The 17,296-nt window shown below is 34.6% G+C and overlaps 1 protein-coding gene and 1 long non-coding RNA gene across 2 annotated transcripts in view; one reads left to right on the top strand and one right to left on the bottom strand.

Annotated features, from left to right (window-relative positions):
• LOC106872735 (uncharacterized) overlaps window positions 1-1,141 on the top strand; it is a 9,290-nt gene extending 8,149 nt beyond the window's left edge. The window contains exon 2 of the long non-coding RNA XR_001409800.2: window positions 1,051-1,141. This is a non-coding gene — a long non-coding RNA (uncharacterized LOC106872735). The remainder of the gene's footprint in view (window positions 1-1,050) is intronic.
• An 8,696-nt stretch (window positions 1,142-9,837) lies between these two features.
• On the bottom strand, window positions 9,838-17,077 carry LOC106872732 (zinc finger protein 845). Its single transcript, XM_052975984.1, has 2 exons — window positions 16,783-17,077; window positions 9,838-13,009 (listed from the first exon to the last, which is right to left on the bottom strand). The coding sequence occupies exon 2, from the start codon at window positions 12,464-12,466 to the stop codon at window positions 10,124-10,126; it is 2,343 nt and encodes a 780-aa protein (XP_052831944.1). The 5' UTR covers window positions 12,467-13,009; window positions 16,783-17,077; the 3' UTR covers window positions 9,838-10,123.
• Window positions 17,078-17,296: the final 219 nt, after the last annotated feature.

The raw sequence follows: 17,296 nt of genomic DNA, 5'->3' as shown, positions 1-17,296 counted from the left end.
TATGGCACGATGTTCTTTGAGGGTACAGTAAATAAGAAACAATGATACATTATAATAATTTTATTAACTACTAAATTCACGGTAAACGATGTAAGCAAAATAAATAAATAAAAGAAACTCAAAATAGCGAAAGTGAATGTAAACAAACTTGCGCGTTGAATAGTAGGTTTGTTTATGACAATTTTCAAAAATGCTCTTAACTTGCGATTTCTGGTTGGTGTAGTTTACGAAATATATTTGCAAAAGAACTAATGCAAAACACAACGCTCAGAAAGAACATAATTGGAGGGAGATTTCCATGCACTCAACACACTTGGGTTTCAAATAGTACAAACAAAAGGTAACATACCCTCACAACTAAATCCTCTTTACATCTAAATACACAGTTGCCTCTCCAAAACAACTAGAACTCTTAACTAGACATCACCTTCTGTTCTACATACCTAGCTACCACAACCACTTGCCAAACAACCCTTTAAGTTTTATCGGACTACTTGCTAAATATAACACATTCTAGGCTTGTTGAGCAAACATCTACGGATGGGCAAATGAATGGAAGAGATTAGAAATTTATGGAGGATTGGTGTTGGGTTAGGTGATGATATTCCGAAAACAGATCTCCAACCATACATAGAAACATTACAAAGTAAAGAATTTGTTTGGATGTAGTTCCTTACTTGCTTCACGACTATGTACTTTCATAAAAGAATATGTTGAGATTGGAGGGGGGGGATTTGCTTGTTATGCTTACCATGTCTAGCAACCACGTAGATACTCACTCGTTGGCTCTTAGGCATTTTATGCGTATGCATAAGCTTTGCCGATTTATTTGAGGGAAAGGGAGAGATAGTGAGAGACAGAGTTATGTGTGTGTATGGAAAGAAAGAGAGGATAGGGTGTTGAGAGATACATGGACATATATAAATGCGTGAATGTATGTGGGAAATAAATTTACGTAACATTCGTCCCGTCGAAAGACTTCAATAATTTCGCTCATGTCATTATGACGTCACAATATCGATAATGTTTATCATTTCAAAATACTTTCAGTCTCATCTCATCTTCGGTGCCTAGAAACTTCGAGATATGTAAGCCGTGGACCTTATCCAAATATCTAAAGACACGTGTGAAGTCAACATCATCATCTAGTTTTTTTGTTTTTTTTTATGACTGCATGGGGATCTTTCTGATTTGACGGGCACCACTTGTTTTCTTAACGAAACACTTTCACACATGGGATATAGGTAGAATGTGTCGTATAAAACAACTTTTTCTCTTAGCCTTCTTAACAAAAATTTGTACATCGCAAGTTATTTCATGTTAAAGTTGTCGTATTTCTGTAATTTCAACCAATCACTGACGTCTGTTCAGCTGAATACAGTTACTGCTGTTTTGTAAACAATAATTTTTGCCGGTGTCAAGAGTGTTATTCCTTGTTTAATTATATCATTATTTCCTAGTAAGGGTTTAGGGTTGGGGTTATGGTTATGAGTTTTAGGGTTAGGGTTATGAGTGAGGTTATGGCAAAAATAATCATAACCCTAACTCTAAAACCCGAACCCTAACCCTAAAGCTAAAACCAGTACAAACGCACGAACGATGTCATAAATAACAGTATCACGGATAGTTGTTGTTGACAAACTACGGCACTAATTTTATTCAAGGGAAAAGATCCCATAACACCGTTAGAACATGTTGTTTACATTCCACGGCAGTAATTGTTTTCACCTCAATAGACGTCAGTGATTGGTTGAAATTACCGAAATACGACAATTTTTACATGAAATAACTTCGAATACAAAAATTTTTATCTGTTCTATAACACAAAATATACAAGTATTCGAAGTTTGAAAGTGTTTCGGTACCAAAAAAAACTACATAAAACATGAATGAAAAGTGGTGCCCGTCAAATCAGAAAGATCCCTGCATGGTGTTGAAAACAACACCTTTGAGTTCTTGAACAGCTGTGTCATGCTGGTCGGTACCATTACATAGTTTCATGTTGTACAGTATTGTTATACAACCATATGCGTCTTAAAGTCGCTCATCCACTTGTGGATGGTGCATGTGGTTCCAACCAAAAACATACTCTACTGTCGATATATTCATACAGAATATTTTATTATATACACTTGTGTACGTATGAAGAGAATGTGACACTAGGTAGCAAGAAGCATGGTGAACACGAAATAATGGTTACTCAAAATATCGTACTTATAAAAAAAAATGGTTAGACACAAGGTAATCTACGTTTGTTGCTCTTAATATATTTGAGAATATTTTCTTCCTACTTCTGTAGTGAAGTAAAATGGTTTCTTCATTTTCTGAGAAAACACGTCTACATGTCTTTGGTTACATGTGCGTCTGGGTCTGTATGTACGTGGTGAATATTTATTGGAATCCTTTCTGTGTCCTCACATGCATAATTCTTATATACACATAATATGTGTGTACATAAGTCAATGAGCAAGCATCAATGTAGTAGCTAGGCATGGTGAGTATAGCTAGCAACTCTCCTTCAAATCTCAACCTACTTTCTGTTTGATGTAGATATGCAAGCATATGCAAACTAAGAACCTACATGCACCCAAACTACATCTACTGATTATAATGAATTTATTTGAATTCAAGCTAATAAATATGTGTGGGCAAACTCAAGTTAAACATTTTTGAAAACTACTCTGGATGTAATAAATATTCTTTTAAATGATATCAGGGTAAAGTTTTACTATTACCCTGTTTCACTTTGAAAGTGAAATTTGCTTTTTCTCTGATTTTTGATGTATTTTGAATGAATCTGACCATCAAAAACATTGGAAATTACTAGTTCTTTAGGTAAATCAACCCCTCAAAGTGAAATGGTTGTAATAATAAAATTTACAATGGTCAGTTGCAATTGACTGGTTATTTTAGGAAGTTCAACTTGGATGTTGTACTTCAAACACTGGACAGTAGGTTATTAATCCTTAACCTTTATGAATGACTGACTACAATAGCGGAGTATCAATATCTATCGTTATCTCCAATAGTATTTCCTGCAAATACCAAAAGGTGCAGATCATGAATATTACATGCCAGACCCCATATAAGCTGATGTAGCAGCACCAACATATTCATTGTAGTTTCATTCACTGAAAATTAAACACCTCCAGATAAGCCTGCTTCTTTCCTTTTGCTTGTTCTCTTTTTCTACTGTCAGATATGATAGATATATCAAGAAATATACATGATGGTTCATTTAAACTATCACATATGTCAAGTAATCTTTAGTTGAAGCAAATTAAACTTCAGGTAGTTTCATATATGCTGACAATGCAAGAAACAATGTTAATCAATTAAATTCAAGTGTTCCAAATGGTCACTTGCCTGTGGAGCCTAAATAATCAGTTGTCAGAGACCAACAAAGCGCTTGTAGAGTTTGCAGTGATCATAAATGATGTTGGATAGCAAAGATATCAAGAAGTCTATCAAGGTAAAATGGTTTCAAATAGTATAGATAAGAGCTAATATATCACAACTAAATTCCCTTTAAATCAAAAACTATGACTGTCGTGAAGAGCTTTACAAATGACTTGTTCAAGAGAATCGCTGCCAAAGTCAGTCATTTAGCTGACTATAGCAAACATTCAATCATTAGTAGTCAAGAAATTCAAAGTGCTGTCTAATTTTTGCTTCCAAGCCAATTGACCAAACATGCAATATCTGAGGACACGAAGGTCATTACCAAATAAGCTAGCAGCCAACAAACATTTGCTGCCATATTTCCTCATATTGTTCAAAGGTACTCACATCCATTTCAGTGGAGACATCACCAATTTGAATTGAATTTTGAATAAAATGCTTTGCACATAGAACACAGTAAAAAGGTCCGTTCTCCAAGACTATATGTTATTTCATATTTGCCACACCATACACCTAATAATAAAATTAGGTTAATGAGCATCATAAATGTCTTTACAATGAATATTTCTAGTGACAAATTCTTTTTGTACACTTCTATAGACATCCATCTACATGTTCAGTAAGCTTAGTAGCTTCACTAGACCCAGGTTAAAGTTGAATTGTGATGAAGGCCATTATTTTTCAGGAAAGAATTATGTCTAATTTATTTGCTGTTAACTGGTCATTCCTATTAACATTCACAACAGATTTCGATATAATCGGAGTCTACACCATCTGAAGAGTATTTGTTAAAAATTTCATTTAAAAATATCCATTTTTCTGAAAGTTATGAGGAAATAAAGTCGATGGGGGCGGGGAGCACACTCGTGTAGATTAGCCAAAAATAAATAAATCAAAAGAAAAAGCGGAGTTGCATGTTCGACACGTCAACCTGGACTTCGTCGAATTGTGTCAATATTGAATATTTCCATTACCAAAATGTGACCTCAAAGCGAAAGAATGCCTATAATTTCAGCAAATAGCAATTAAATCACACCACCAAGAAAAGGAAAAGATACATTTGATAATCAAGTCTGATATTAACCCTGCTGGGAGTTTTCTGGATGGTTACAGGTTATAGTTGGAACTATCATAGATCTGCTCGATCGATATTAATCTGAAACTAAACAAGTGAGGACTAAAATAAGAAAAACATCTTAATACAGCCTGTATTTCCCTAAAACAAAATATCGAATTCATGACTCAACATATTTAAAACTTACCTATCAATGTAGTCAGAATGTGAAATATGGCATAGGCCTGAATTATAATCAAACTTGGAAGTTTACGAGGACAATGAGTCTCACAACTTGTAGTTCTGGTCACAAGATGATGTAAAGGTTTTTGTTTAAGATCCAATTTACATCTAACAGGAAAGTAAATATCTATAAATATGTATATATAACATTTTGTTGGCTTGAGGTTGACATGTAACAAAGGGGAAAATTCTTACACTCAGAGGCCTTACATAAACAGTTAATCCAAGACAAAATAAGTTATCAGGGGAAATAACTCTCGTTATGACAGAAAATTGACGGAGACAGTATGAATGAGAAAGAGTAAATCTTTTATCTTTTACTTGTTTCAGTCAGTAGACTGCGGTCATGCTGGGGCACCACCTCGTAGAATTTTTAGTCGAATGAATCGACTCCAGTACTTAATTTTTTTTTTTTTGGCTAAGCCTGGTACTTATTCTATCAATCTCTTTTGCTGAACCGCTATGTTTCAGAACGTAAACACACCAACACCGATTGTCAAGCGGTGGTGGGGGACAGAGACAAAGGCACACACATTTATGACGGGCTTCTTCTAGTTTTCGTCTACTAAATCGACTCTCAAGGCCTTGGTCAGCCTGAGGTTATAGTAGAAGACACTTGCCTTAGGTGCCACACAGGGGGACTGAACCCGGAACCATGGGGTTAGGAAGCAAGTTTCTTACCATACTGAGAAAAGAAACTTCACCATCTCTTTTTATTTTAACATAACATAACAACCACAATGCTTCGATCACTTGTAAAAGGTATCATACAAAGATACATTTTTCAAAAACAATTGTATGAAATTAACTGCTCTCTTACGCTAAAGTACTAAACTAAAATGTTATTTGTTCATATTTTGTCCCAGTGGTGTAAATAACAGCTGGTCCAGTTCACTTTATTTATTTTAGTGGGCAATTCTTGAACAATTACTTTGTCAGCTACAGATTTTCAACAGACTTAATCATCGGATCACCTTGTTTCTTTGACCTGTAACAAGGTGGTGTCTGCAATTTGTTGCGGATCAAATACATCAAAGGATTTCGACCGAAAAGCACCTACTTTTCTGTTTAATATATATCATCATCATCATCGTTTAATGTCTGTGTTCTATGCTGGCATGGGTGTCACTATACATATATATATGTATTTGTAGCTGTGTTGTAGGAAGTTTGCTCCCCAACCATACAGTTCTGGGTTCAGTCCCATAGATAGATAACTATGTGTTCAGATCCCTGTAACTCAGGGGTTTGGCAAAAGAGACTGATAGAATAAGTACCAGGCTTAAAAATCGTAAGTACTGAGGTCAATTCATTTGACTAAAATACTTTAAGGTCTCAGCACGCCCATAGTTAACGGCTGTAACAAGAGTAAAAAAATGTATATACACACACACACATATATATGTATTATCGAACATACATACCCCATGTATGTGCTTTTCTTGTTCACCAATTGGCTGCGATTTGACAGTGGAGATGACTCTCTCAAAGCGTCGGAGGTTAAAACACTTGAAAGCCATAGACATGGGAGCTTTGTCAGTTGCGTCATTGCACCTGTTGCTTATATTTGCATCTTCAAGCTTCATTTCACACATGAATGGCTTTGACTCTAGTTAGCAGGGCTGACTCATAGTACACAAACAGGTTCCTGCTGGTTGCTTTCTTGTAAAAGATAATGTTAATGGAGCCCTCCTCTGCAATCCTGAGTTGGAAATCGATCAGAGAGAGAGGGCTTCAGACTTGTCTGCATGTGCAATTTCAAATTTTATGTGTTCATTGGTGTTGTTGAATATCTGCTACATGATGATGGCCTTCTCCCAGGAGGAAGTAAACGTTAGGATTTCGTCAACATATCTAGAGAAAAAGATGGCAGCTTTAGCACTGTGTGCTCCAGTTGATCCATGTATGTGATGGCCAGGATCACTGAACATAATGTGATTGGTGATTGCTATGGTTATACTAATGTAAGTAGAGGCATAGCATAGATGTTGAGTGCACTTGAAAATCATTGGGTATGGTTGAGTGGTCAGAGATTCTTACCCGTTTTTAACAAAGGAATGGTGGTGTACTAAAAAGGGGGCTTGTTATTGGGTCTGTGAGGAGAAATTAGTAATTGTAGTAAAGTGTGCACTTCAGTGGAAGGATGGCCGAGTGGGAAGTTATATCTAATCTGTTACTGTGCATACAGAATATAGAACAGTGGTAAAGTTGATCCCACCCTCAACTGGAGTGTGGGATTCACAACTAACCAAGATTACTTTCTTAAGATTTGGATTTGAAGTCTGAACCAAAGCTGCATGGCCAGCAAAGTGAGAAGAATAGAGAGAACAGGATTGTAGATTTGATGTGTCTGGATGAGAAGGAGCATAGTGGAGAACTGGGGGGATGCTTAAAATGAGCAGAGGTTGGCAGGTGGAAGTTATCATGATGAAGATATCTAGGAAGTTGATAAAAGTTTGGGGATGGCAGAAGTGAATTCTAAAGCAGAATGGAACAAATCGGATTAAGCTTTTGAGTTGATGCCTGGTGAGTGTATTGATGTTCATGCAGTCATCAAAACACTGAGCATATACAGCTCTGGTTCAACAACATTTTTATGATACTTTAACATGGCTGACAATCGATTTGCCAATTCAGACCCATTTTAGCACTCTAAAGCAGCTACACTGACTTAATTGTAAAACTTACAGCAAAACAGGGAAGAATTGAGAGTGAGGATGGGTTCAGTTAAAGAGAAGAGAGTAATGGTGGTAAATGTAAGTAGGAACAGCATAAGGAGTGATAGGCCATCACTTGGGGATGATCATGTAGAGTGATTTAAATAGAAGTATGAAATGTATTGTGAGAAAAGGGAACAAGTTGAAGAGGTTTAGGGTGTAGTTGAGGAAACCTCAATGTTGTTGTTGTTGTTTATCCCTAATTTAGTCTTAATTAAGCATATCTATGATCAAAAGAAATTCTAACTATGGCCAACAGATTTTTTTCCTAAATTCGACATATTTATGATCACATTATTAGGGAATGCCTGAGGAATTTGGCTGTTAGTTCTAACAAGTTGGGTGACCATAGAGAGGCTCCCTAATTCACATAAGTCCTTAATGTGTGTTGACATGAGGGATAATAGCAGTTTGATGAGATGTCAGGAGATGAATTTGGTGTGACAGTTACAAGTAGGGAAGATACAACAGCAGGATTTGTGTGGGAAGAAAGTAAATGATGGAAGTGTAGGTTATGGTTAGAATGATGTGTGGTAGAATTGGGGGCAGTGAGTTAGAAGAGATGAGTTTATGTACCACTGTGGAGATTTTTTTCTGGTTGTGATAAGTAAAGTCTCCAGGTAATTTGCTATGGAAGAGAGGTTGTAGAGTTGGCAACATGCTTCATGCCCATATGGGTCAGTTCACTCAACTAACATACCCTGCTGCTGTCAGCCAGTCTGATAATAATATCATTCTAGTAGCAGAGTTTCCAAGGAGCATCAAATTCTAAACAGGAATGTATTAAGTGGTGTAGACTCAGTGTAGAGTTCAGCTGGAGTGCCATCTTTTGAGATTGGTAAAAGACTCCTCCATTGGAAATTTTAGTCTACTGTTATGAAAGACCTTTAGTAGGCTATGATAGAAAAACACTTGGTATTGGCATGTTTATTGAACTCAATTATTTTCTCTTGAGAAAATAATGCTTAGGCTCGTTTAGCGTACACAAGAGGCAGACCACAGCAGATAAGGTGAGGGGTAAGTAAAAATTGGTTAATTTTTGAGTGTTCATAAAATCATGGAAAGCACTGTTAGTGATATAATTGCAGCATTATAAACTGAAGTAGCATGAGGCAGATGACGGAGAGAAAAGGACAGCTGTGAACTAGCTTGTGTAGTAAGTGGGTGTATTTTGCACACATGGAACAGAAAATGCAGTGCATAAGTCATATGGAAGGGGATGCAATGATGTATTGCATTAGGATGAAAGCTTGTAGAGTTAGCTGAGACCATATTGAGGAATGAAATTTCAGTTGGAAATTACATAAGAGTGATTTTAAAGTAGAAACAATGTTCAAGGAAGTTTGTGATCACAGTGTGAGTCCACAACAGATAGATGAGAGTAAATACAGTTTTATAGTGTACAAGTCCTGAATTAACAACGAGGCTAGGTAGAGCAGAAGCAATAGTTAACAGGTTTTAATAAATCCAAAGAGACAAGTGGTGGTCTGTATCAGCAAAAATTGTGTTTATCCCTAATGTGTAAAGTTTAAGTTTGTACACTGTTGTGAGAAATGATGCTAACTTTTCAGTAAAATGAACAGAAAACTTAATGCATAGTCGACACATACACTGATACGAGTGGAAGACATGATGCTATAATGTAAGGAGCAGATGTACTGATATTTGTGTAGGATATGATGTATACAATCAGCACATGTACAGGATGATATTGAAGACAAGATGAACATGACTAATATATGCATTAGGTCTGTCTCCTAATATTAGCAAGTGCTAAGAGCTTTGAATAAGAGTGATTTCTGAAGTTATGAAAAACATGAAAACAATAACATTTTTATAGTATTAATGATCAGAAAACATATATTAAAAGTTGAAGATTATATTGATATATAGCATTTAGCTTAACCAATAAATGATGATGGTAGACATATGCTGTAAATAAGAGAAACTATAAACCATATAAATCTTCCAAACAATTCCCTAAATGGAATATTTTATATTTTTCACCAGAATACAGTATTTTCTGCATACAAATCCATGTGGTATACAGTGTAAACATTACATCATTATCTTTCCATATCCTGCTGCATTTCACATGGAATTTTGAATCCACAAAAGTCATCTTGGAGTATAAACTGGCCTAGCTTTTCTGGCTGTAAATTTTGGTCTGAAAAAATTCAACATTTATGCTGGAAAATACAATATATATAAGGTACAGGAAAGAATGCACATACAAAATCTCATACATGTTATAATATGGTATGATGAAATAATTCGGTTATGGTTTGAATATTTTATATATAATTATAACCTTACAGTAAATTAAACCCTGATTTAAGACAAATACATGTCTCAACAATTTGCCCATAATATCAAATAAATTAAAAGTATCTTTCCTCATTTCTAAAAATGGAATATATGTCTTCTGAAAAGATGCCTTTATTAAAAAGATAATACAGATTTTACAAGATTGTGTTCATTGTTTAACTGTCACACCATTATATCTTCTCTTGAGTGAATACATCTGTGGTTGAAGTATTTCTGCTTGTTTAAATATATCTCAAAAGGATTACTCTTCTGCCTCAAAAATATACTTGTGGTATTTTGTGAAAATGATTTAGCATTTGCACGAGTGACAAAACTTTTCTTCTGCGTGACTTTGTGTAATTAAATATTTTAGAGAGAACTATTTACTATAGATATAAAATTAATGTGGACTTTCTCCTGAATGAATTCGTTTGTGAGTAGTTAAGTGACCATTTTGAGAGAATGATTTGCCACAAATATCACAGAGATATAGTTTCTCACCTATATGAATACGCTTATGAGTAGATAAACTACCATTTTGAGAAAACGATTCACCACAAATTTCACAGTGATATGGTTTTTCTCCTGTATGAACACGTATGTGGGTACGTAAGTTACTACTTGTATGAAATGATTTACCACAGATATCACAATGATATGGTTTTTCACCTGTATGAATACGTTTGTGAGTGGTTAACTCACTCCTTTGAGAGAATGATTTACCACACATATCACAGTAATATGGCTTCTCTCCTGTATGAATACGTTTGTGACCAGTTAATTCACCACTTCGAGAAAATGATTTACCACAGATATCACAATGATATGGTTTCTCACCTGTATGAATACGTATGTGAATAGTTAAGCTACTAGTTATAGAGAATGATTTACCACAAATATTACAGTGATATGGTTTCTCTCCTGTATGAATGCGTTTGTGTGTAATCAACTCACTACTCTGACAGAACGATTTGCCACAGATTGTACATTGAAATCGCTTATCTCCCGTGTGAATGCGTTTATGTCTAGTTAAAAGTCCTTTTGTAGAGAATGATTTATCACAGATATCACAGTGATATGGTTTCTCTCCTGTATGAATATGTTTGTGTTTATTTAAGTTTCTTGTTATAGAGAACGACTTGCCACAGATATCACAGTGAAGTGGCTTCTCTCCAGTATGAATATGTTTGTGACCAGTTAATTCAATACTTCGAGAGAATGATTTACCACAGGTATCACAGTGATATGGTTTCTCTTCTGAATGAATACCTTTGTGTGTAGTTAATTCACTAATCTGAGGGAATGATTTACCACAGATATCACAGTGATAAGATTTTTCTCCTGTGTGAATATGTTTATGAGTGGATAAGTGACTATTTTGAGAGAATGAATCACCACAAATATCACAGTGATATGGCTTCTCACTCGTATGAATACGTCTGTGAATAGTTAATTCACTACTTTCAGAGAATGATTTACCACAAACATCACAAGGGTAAGGTTTCTCTCTTTTATCAATATCTTTGTGAGCAGTTAATTCAGTACTTTGTGAGAATGATTTACTATAGATATCAGAAGATGGTTTTCCTTCTGCATGTACATATTTGTGAGTAGTCAAGTCACTACTTTTGGAGAATGATTTACCACAGATATCACAGCAATATGGTCTCCCTCCTGTATCAATAAGTTTCTGAGTAGTTAGGTTAGCACTTTGAGAGATTGATTCCTCCAAGTGAGGTGGCTTAACGCCTGGATCATTACATCTACTTGAGTGGTTTGCTTCAGAAACTGATTTACCAGAGATACGACACTGATATGAATTCTCTCTTGTATGAATGTGTTTGTGTCTCGATAAGTTAATTGTTTGAGAAAAGGATTTACCACAGATGTCACAGCGATATGGTGTCTCACCTGTATGAATACGTTTGTGAATAGTCAAGTCACTACTCTGAGAGCAAGTCTTACCACAGATATCACAATGATATGGCTTATATCCTGTATGACTACGTTTATGTCTGGTTAAGTTACTACTGTGAGAAAATGATTCACCACAGATATCACAGTGATATGGCTTATCTCCTGTATGAATGCGTCTATGCTTAGTCAAGTTACTTGTTATAGAGAATGATTTACTACAGATATCACAGTGATATGGCTTCTCTCCTGTATGGATACGTTTGTGCTTAGTTAATTCACCACTTCGAGAGAATGATTTTCCACACGTATCACAGGGATATGGCTTATTTTCTGTATGAATATACTTGTGATTTGTCAAGGAGAATGATTTGCCATATATATGACACTGAGATGGTTTCTTTCCTGTATGAGTTTGCTTGTGAGCAGTTAAGCTACTAGTTATAGAGAATGATTTATCACAGATATCACAGTGATATGGTTTCTCTCCTGTATGAATACGCTTGTGTTTAGTTAAATTACTTGTTATAGAAAACGATTTACCACAGATATCACACTGATAAGGCCTTTCTCCTGTATGAATCCGTTTGTGAGTAGTCAAGTTACTATTGTGAGAGAACGATTCACCACAGACATCACAATGGTATGGTTTAACTCCTGTATGAACACGTATGTGTCTTGTTAAGTCCCTTTTTTGAGAGAATACCTTTTTACAAATATCACAGCGGTATGATGTTTTTCCAATCTCTTTATACATCTCATCAGGAACATCAATCCTTTGAGACTGCATTTTATATTTAATCTGGTTTTCACATAGCTTATTTTCCATAATTTTCCTTCAGCACAATATACAAATATTTTTCTTGACTTTGTTTCTCTATAACATTCCTAACGTTTATTTTTCCTGGTATATTTCTACTACCTGTGGTTTTATGACAATATCTGAAGATCTTGCAAACAGTCACAAGATAATTTATTAGTATTCAACCATTTGAGACATAATTATTCCAATACTGCTTATGCTAGAACCCTGCCTTGTCATGGGAAACAAGCAAGTAAAATAACATCAAAATAGATCCATTTATCAAGACTGTTCATGTGGAAATTCTTGCAGTAAGGTCAGTTATATCTGACTTCACTGCAAGTTGTTGAAGTTTAATATGAATGTATGATTATTTTATATTCCAGACAATTACTGTAGAAATGTTGCTGCTCTTAATTTCAGTTGAGAGAAACTTTTCCACTGTAATTCAAGATTTGGTGTTAATAGGGTTTTATGTGTTCAGAATAAAAACTTCTTTAGTCTTTAAAAGATGATATTGTTGATGGATTTGAAGAAAATAATTATGTTATGCCAATGTCATCTGATAACCTGAAATAATAAAGAAACAGTTTAAGACAGAGAAGATACTTAGAAAGAAGAGATAGAGATTGTACAATGGAATTTTAATACATTTATACTAATAAACTGTAGATTTAAATCTTTAATATTTAGATTACTCTGAATATTCAGATTATGCTTATTTATTTACATTGTTTTAGACTAATCCTGCATTATCTTGGATGCTCAAGAATTCAATGTGATTAATTTTTTTTTAGAATGATATTGTAAAATAAGTGTGAGAAGGTAGATCTGGCTGGTTTAAACATAAAATAGATAGAGAATTTGAGCCAGATATGGCTGGTTTAAACACTAGAGAGTTAAACCTTTACCTGAATTTTACTTTTTAATCTATTACTAAAATTATATCCTACAACCTTGTGCTAAGTCCTTAATATTTGTAAACTACAGTCACACCTTCAGATTGTGTGCCATAGTATATGTTAAACTACAAAATTGTGCACTGAGCTTGACACAACCCTACAGTTTGCTGGTTCCCTGTCAAACCTTCCTATCCATGCCAGCATGAAAAGAGGTTAAATTATGATGATGCCATGTCATTTAGTCATCAGTCAGACCTATAATCAAAAGCATTCTATGATTATCTTGTCTTTCATACAAAGTAAGTAGGACTACATCATTAATCAATGTAGCCTTCTTTTTCTAAAACATTGGGGTGTAGTTTGAAGGACATTTGGTTGCTACTTCCAACACATTGAATAATCACTTAGAGCCTACCTTGGAATGATTGCTTTTAGGTATAGAGGTGCAACAAATTGGAATTAGACCTGATTCATGCTCCATTTAAGTTTTACTTTTGGAATATATTGTCTTTCATCTAAACTGTTCCACTTTTTATACATTCATTTTAACTTAACTTCAATTTTTCTTTTAAATGATACAAAATCATTTCAATAATTTATGCCCCCTATTATTTTTGTAAATGTTTTTTAAACCTGTAGGATTTCCTTATCTTGTGTGCCCTTTCCATTTAAAAATAGTGGAATGTAATTTCAGGGAGATTTGGTTACTATTTCTAGCAAGTTAAACCCTACTTTGTATTGAATTTTTAGTCAAGAGTACTTTTGCTAACACAAACTCTGACATTCATCAAAAGGAATCCAATTAAGACAGGTCTTCACATTATACAATTTAAAGAATGTGATGTACAGTAGTTCCAAAATTAATATAAAAATAGTCTAACCACAGACTGAAGAAATAAAGATGCAAGGTTTTGAGGAATAATGAAAAGGAAAATCTTAGTTTGGTAACATGGCCATGAAAGTGTCACCTTTTCCACTATTATCGTATTTGGAACCATGGAATTTAAATTTTTGCATATTTAATCTATGGCTGAATGTCAGAAAAAACACTTTCTTGAAGGTTTTGTTGGTTGCTACAATGATAGACTGCTTTGTCAGTTAATATGATTTACGCACAAGACCAGCAATTCTGAGAAGAGATTATTCAATTACATTGAGTACTGTCCTTGACTGGCATTTTATTTTATTGACCTCAGAGGGATAAAAAAAACAAAGCTGACCACAGTGGGATTTAAACTCAGAATGTAAAGAGTTGAAAGAAAAACACTATAAAGCATTTTGTTTGTCACTTTTAACATTCTGCCAGCTTACAGTCTTAGCACCAATGCTATAACAAAGCATTTCTGCAGAGATATCAGAATTCCCAGATTGGAAACAGGCAACTGAGTTAGCAACTTCATGCATACTGGACACCTGCTAGTGTCAAATAACTTCTTGCAAGGTATGTCATCCCATTTTCATTACCTCCATATGTGGAGGTCAGATGTTATGCTCATCATCTTGGGGTGACCAATGCAATCTCCAAATCCAATGACAAGGGAATATTGACTGAAGAAAAGGATAAGAATCTGTTGCTGATGAGACTGGTAGAGTAGAGAAGTGATGAAAGAAATCCTGTGAAAGAAACTCTAGCAAGTAACTGTATGCTTAAACCTTTAGCATTCAAATTACTCTGTTAAATGGGATGCTTATTTATTCATATTGCTTTGAATTAATCTTGCATATCTCATAGTGTCGAGACTTCGATAATGTGGTTGTTATTTTTAGAATGACATAGTAGGTATGAGATGCATGATCTGACCAGCTTGAACATAAAACAGGGAGAATAGTCAGGTCTGATATGGTCAGTTGAAATGCTAAAGGATAAACTATCATTTCATCCTAGTTAGCTTGGAGTTTTGATAGCTTTCACCACTCCATTACCCTCCGGAATTCAATAAGTTCAAATTGCACCAATGCCAGCAGCGTTGGTTACATAATTGTCAAGAGTACTGACTCTAGCCCTTGTTTTCATGAAACTGACAGATTGAGCCATAAGTGTAAATATGGCTTTCCCAGTCTGAAATTATGCTTAGTGCATATATATTTAACCAGTAATGAAATCGACATTAATAATATCCATAGACTTCTGAGGCTTATTCTATTTTATTTATTTACTTTATTTATCTAGCCGATGAATAAGATGGTGAAGCTTGCAATGTATGCATCAATCACGATTTTTCTTTTAACATAGTGGCAATGCAGTTCAATTTCCTTGAATCACATTAATGATAACTCATCAAATTTGCCTTTAAAGATACGTTCTGAGCTTTCTGGTGTAACATGCAATCTGAGAATTGTCCAGTTCGATATGCTATGAAATGACAAAGTCAGTAGCAGTTATTAAAATGAACTAGACGTTTCATATCGCAATTGGCAACCACCTCACATTTCAAACATCTTCTGGAAGGCCCAAACTATAGAATCAATTAATAATTATACAGGCATCTTCTAAGTAAAGCATTTGGATCACCTTCGATTGCTGCATCATCGAAGTAAATAATTTAATATTTTATTTTGGTCACAGGTTAAATAACAGATAACAAGAAAAATAAAAGAAATTATGCAATTTCTTTTAACGGCCATGTAATTAATATATGTGGCAACGAAACAAAAATGTTGATAACATTATAATGTAGCATTGTTTCTGTAAACTTCAGTTTTTAAAGTACATATCAGAATGGGGACTACTGAATACAGTAGTTCACTCTCTATGATCTATTTTTTATACATATCTTAAGATCTCTTTTTCTCATAGCATAAACATTTATTGCACTGATTCAATACATAGTCGATGAGCAACAATAGTCCGCGGTTTCTGTTCTTTTGACATGCGTTTTCTAAAGCATAAAATACTATAAATATTTTCTGCATTTTATTAATACTATATGTGAGTCTGTGTTTTCTTGGCTATGTAGACCTAGGTCAGCCTTGAGCGATCAGACAAATTTATGATAAAATATACTCCAGCTGTGACCATGCAGGGCTGTTTTTGTTTTATATTTTCTTTTTCAGATTAAAAAAAAATGCATAACATTAAAACTAAAACAAAGAAAAAAATCCCAGTTTACTTACAATACAAATCGATAGTATTATTATTGAAAAATATCAATCATTGTAATGTACTGTTTTGTTGTGTAATGATTACAAGCAAGTTATTGAATGCTTAAAAACGTATGAAATTTTTGAGAAAAATAAACTTGAACAAATTTTAGCCACATAATCATCACCGCCTTCGAAAACATATCTCAGCAAAATTTCATTAAAAGATATGTATTATTGAAAAAGTTACGTGAGTAGGTATACCAAATTGTAGTTATGTCAATAAAAGACTTCAGGTTATTAATGCAGTTGTATTTTCGTAAAAAATAAAATATCGAATACGATGTTTGTAAAACTTACCAACGTAAGCGGATCGTGAAATTTAACAGATGTCGTATTAAGGTTTAGAAGGGACAATTAGTCTTACCACCAACTTCTAACTCATGAAATTATTTCTCCAGACAAAAATCACAAAGACAATTAATGTAATGTTTCTTTGTCTTAGACCTTTACATCAGTCTAACATCTAATTGCACTAGATAGATAGAAGATATGGTGCACGATGAGTTAGACGTAGCGAGAAAATCTGAGCAGCAACAGAGAAAATCAGCTTCTAATGAACACATAATTGCATAAAAGACAAGTGTTTGAAAGGAAATTAGACAAAATTTTTTTTTAGGGGAACTAACTCTCGTAATCTTAGAGAGAGAGGGAGGAGTGTGTCTATAAGAAAGAGTCAGTCAGGGGCAATCTGCGGCCCGCAGGACTTTCTGCACGGCACGCCCAACGAAAACTTACCTTGAAATTTTTTTTAATATTGCGGCCCGCCTTATGAGCCATGTCTTATGCGGTCTGCTTCTCGAAAAAGGTTGTC

This window comes from Octopus bimaculoides, chromosome 2 (genome assembly GCF_001194135.2).
Source record: "Octopus bimaculoides isolate UCB-OBI-ISO-001 chromosome 2, ASM119413v2, whole genome shotgun sequence".
Taxonomy (NCBI): Eukaryota; Metazoa; Mollusca; class Cephalopoda; order Octopoda; family Octopodidae; genus Octopus; species Octopus bimaculoides.
This window is presented reverse-complemented; position numbering and strand designations above follow the sequence as displayed.

Coding starts and splice junctions, on each gene's coding strand:
- LOC106872732 (XM_052975984.1), bottom strand. CDS start 12,466: ATGGAAAATAAGCTATGTGAAAACCAGATTAAATATAAAATGCAGTCT.